General features: G+C 48.7%; 1 protein-coding gene across 1 annotated transcript; it reads right to left on the minus strand.

Annotated features, from left to right (window-relative positions):
- Nucleotides 1–1,556: 1,556 nt before the first annotated feature.
- Nucleotides 1,557–2,190, minus strand: ColSpa_04894 (putative 2-hydroxyacid dehydrogenase; the record flags this gene model as incomplete). The annotated part of the gene is made up of 2 exons (XM_049271106.1): nt 1,557–1,585; nt 1,662–2,190. 2 exons carry the CDS (start codon nt 2,188–2,190, stop codon nt 1,557–1,559), a joined length of 558 nt encoding a protein of 185 aa, XP_049127063.1.
- Nucleotides 2,191–2,718: the final 528 nt, after the last annotated feature.

The following is a 2,718-nucleotide window of genomic DNA, read 5'->3' on the forward strand; positions in this document are numbered from 1 at the left end:
CAGCATCACCTACGCAACATGAAGTACCAAAACAATACCTAACATATGTAATAGGTCTCCTTGTTCTACCATATGTCTTTGGTGCTGAGCTCTGGCCCAATCATCTCCGATCATTCGGCAGCGCATTTTCACAGTTTTTTCACTGGCTGTTCTTCTTCGGGCTCAACAAGGGCATGCCTTCGCTGCTCAAACAAACTAACAATTGGGGCGCCTTCATCTTTTTTGCAGGCTGGTGTTTTCTCTCACTCATTTACGTGTACTGCGTAGTCCCCGAGACTTCTCTGCAGAGCTTGGAACAACTTGACGAGCTTTTCAAGGGGCCATGGTGGAATGTTAGTCGCAGGGCGAAGCAAATCAAAAAACAAGCCCGAGAGGTAGTTATTGAAGCCCAGGACTCAGTGTAAGTAATGAAATGTCCCAGTCTGTGGATCAAGGACGGATCGAATCTAACTTTACGACAGCGACGGCCACAGCAGCGAGTCCGAATCAAACGTTGGAAAAAGCACCACCGAAGCAGTCAGCCAGAAAGTATGAACTGTTACTTAGTAAAAGCTCTTATGGGAATTATCTATAAGTAGTCTCCTTACTAGAACAAAGTAGGAAACATGAAATCTTACAGCCTTCACCATTCGCATTAATCAAAGAAAATAATAATCATGTATTGCACACCTTGTACACATGTGTGAGATCAAAACAGTCGTTCAGATCGAGGCTGTCTTTCCCTGAGGCAATAGACCGTAGATGTATGAGTTCGTGAATGCTTTGACTCAATAATTGGCACCTCTACTTTTGAAATATAAACTCTCTACATATTTCTCATCACTCCTAATCCCAGATCACTACTTTAGACAATAGTAAGATTTGCTGGTGATTGAACGCGAACTTTGCATCGTGGATGTAAACCGCAAGCAACCTCAGATCGACTCTTTCGTGAACGCTTCGTCTATATTATATTCTCCCTAGAGCTTCTCCAATTCCTTGAAATTGATTTTCGTGGTTACTTGCCCCTGTTGGTAATAGTTGTTTAGCTACAAGACGCGCTCAACTTCCAGAAGATATCCCAACTAGCTGGCCAAGGATTTTGCTTTTCTATTCTTTATATCAATGACGGGTGAATTGGGCTTCCCAGTTTTGAACAAAGTTCTGATGTTCTCGAAGCATTCTCTTTCTGCCTTTTGGAACGCCATATCTGTGAGCCCCCCAGATGTGGCTGCGCAATGACATTTTCATGCTGCAACAAGGTAAGATCTGGCTTTGGCTCGTCACAAAAGACGTCCAGGCCGGCCCGGGCCACCTTCCCAGACGCAAGAGCTTCTTTGAGAGAAGGTTCGTTAATGACAGGACCGCGAGCTGTGTTCACAATGAAGGTGCCGTCTTTCATTGCCGCAAACTCTGCAGGCCCAATCAGACCTATTGTTTTGTCGTTCAATGGACAGTTTAGTGATACGATGTCAGACTTCCCCAGTAGTTCGTGGAGCGTTGGACAGTACACTGCGTTGTACTTGGCTTCTTCATCGGCAGGGAGTTGATGCCGATTGTGGTATATGATCTTGAGGTTAAAAACTGCCGCCTTCTTTGCGAGATACTACAAGATAGATTGTTAGCCCGAGACTCTGTAGTTGATGTCCAGTCACGGCAGCAACATGCCTTTCCAATTGCACCCATTCCCACGATCCCCAGAGTCAGACCCGAGGGGTCTCTTCCAGGCACGAGTCCAGGGACGGCTCTCCATGTTCCAGACTTTGCACTCCTCTCTGCGTTGCTTGTGTTGCGTAAAACAGCCAACGTCAGGAAGATGGCCATGTCTGCCGTTGCCTCCGCTACAGCGTCGACGGTGTTGCAGAACCATATGTTTTCGGACGCCATCCACTCGACGTCGAACTCGTTGAAACCCGCGCTAGCAGAAGTGATGATTTTGCAGTTCGGAGCAAGAGCACCGAGGAGACCCTGATCGAAAGGCTCGTAGGGCGGCGTTCCCATTCGGATGATGAAGGCGTCGATAGTTCCATTCTTTTTGATGTCCTCGGGGAGCATTGCGATTGTTTCCTCACGGTTGGTGGCCTCTAGTACGGTGTAGTCGAACTCGGTCTTGAATTCGGCGAGATAGTCGTCGCCAACGTACTTGGGAGCGCCGAGGGCGACGACACGGGGTTTCCTGAAGCCCAATTCATCGGTTCTAGAGGGAGCCATTGTGAGCTGGGATACGCTGCTTGGAAAGCGTGATATCGCTAAAGAGCCACAGTGTCTTGTGATCCTAGGTATCGCGACGTTGGGCAAAGCATTCGCGAGGTGCAGTAAAGGAAAATGATCGATCGGGAATAGACGAGCCAGCTTCGACTGCAGCCGAAAGAACATTCATTCCCTGCTTTGAAATACATTCGAGACAGGCGTCGCGCAACGTCGAATACTTTCGGTTGTGGAAACACGCGTGGAGCTCATCGACACTCGGTTATCGCGTTGTCTCCACTGTGGAGGCCGAACGATGGAGGCGCTGATTGAGGGTCGGATTCCCCCGAACAAGGTTGCACCGCCAGTGATGCTTGATAGGGTCTGGGCTCGGCATGAACCGAGTCTAGCGGGCTTTGGTCCCTGAATTACTCGACCCTAGGTTCCTAGCGACGTTGACTTATCACGTACTGCATGTGGGGAAAGCCAAATGATACGCTTTCGCCCGTTCGACCCTCTTTACTGGATGGGTCGGTGGTGCATTTTGAGCTT

This window comes from Colletotrichum spaethianum, assembly GCF_022836535.1.
Source record: "Colletotrichum spaethianum MAFF 239500 DNA, contig10, whole genome shotgun sequence".
Classification (NCBI taxonomy): Eukaryota; Fungi; Ascomycota; class Sordariomycetes; order Glomerellales; family Glomerellaceae; genus Colletotrichum; species Colletotrichum spaethianum.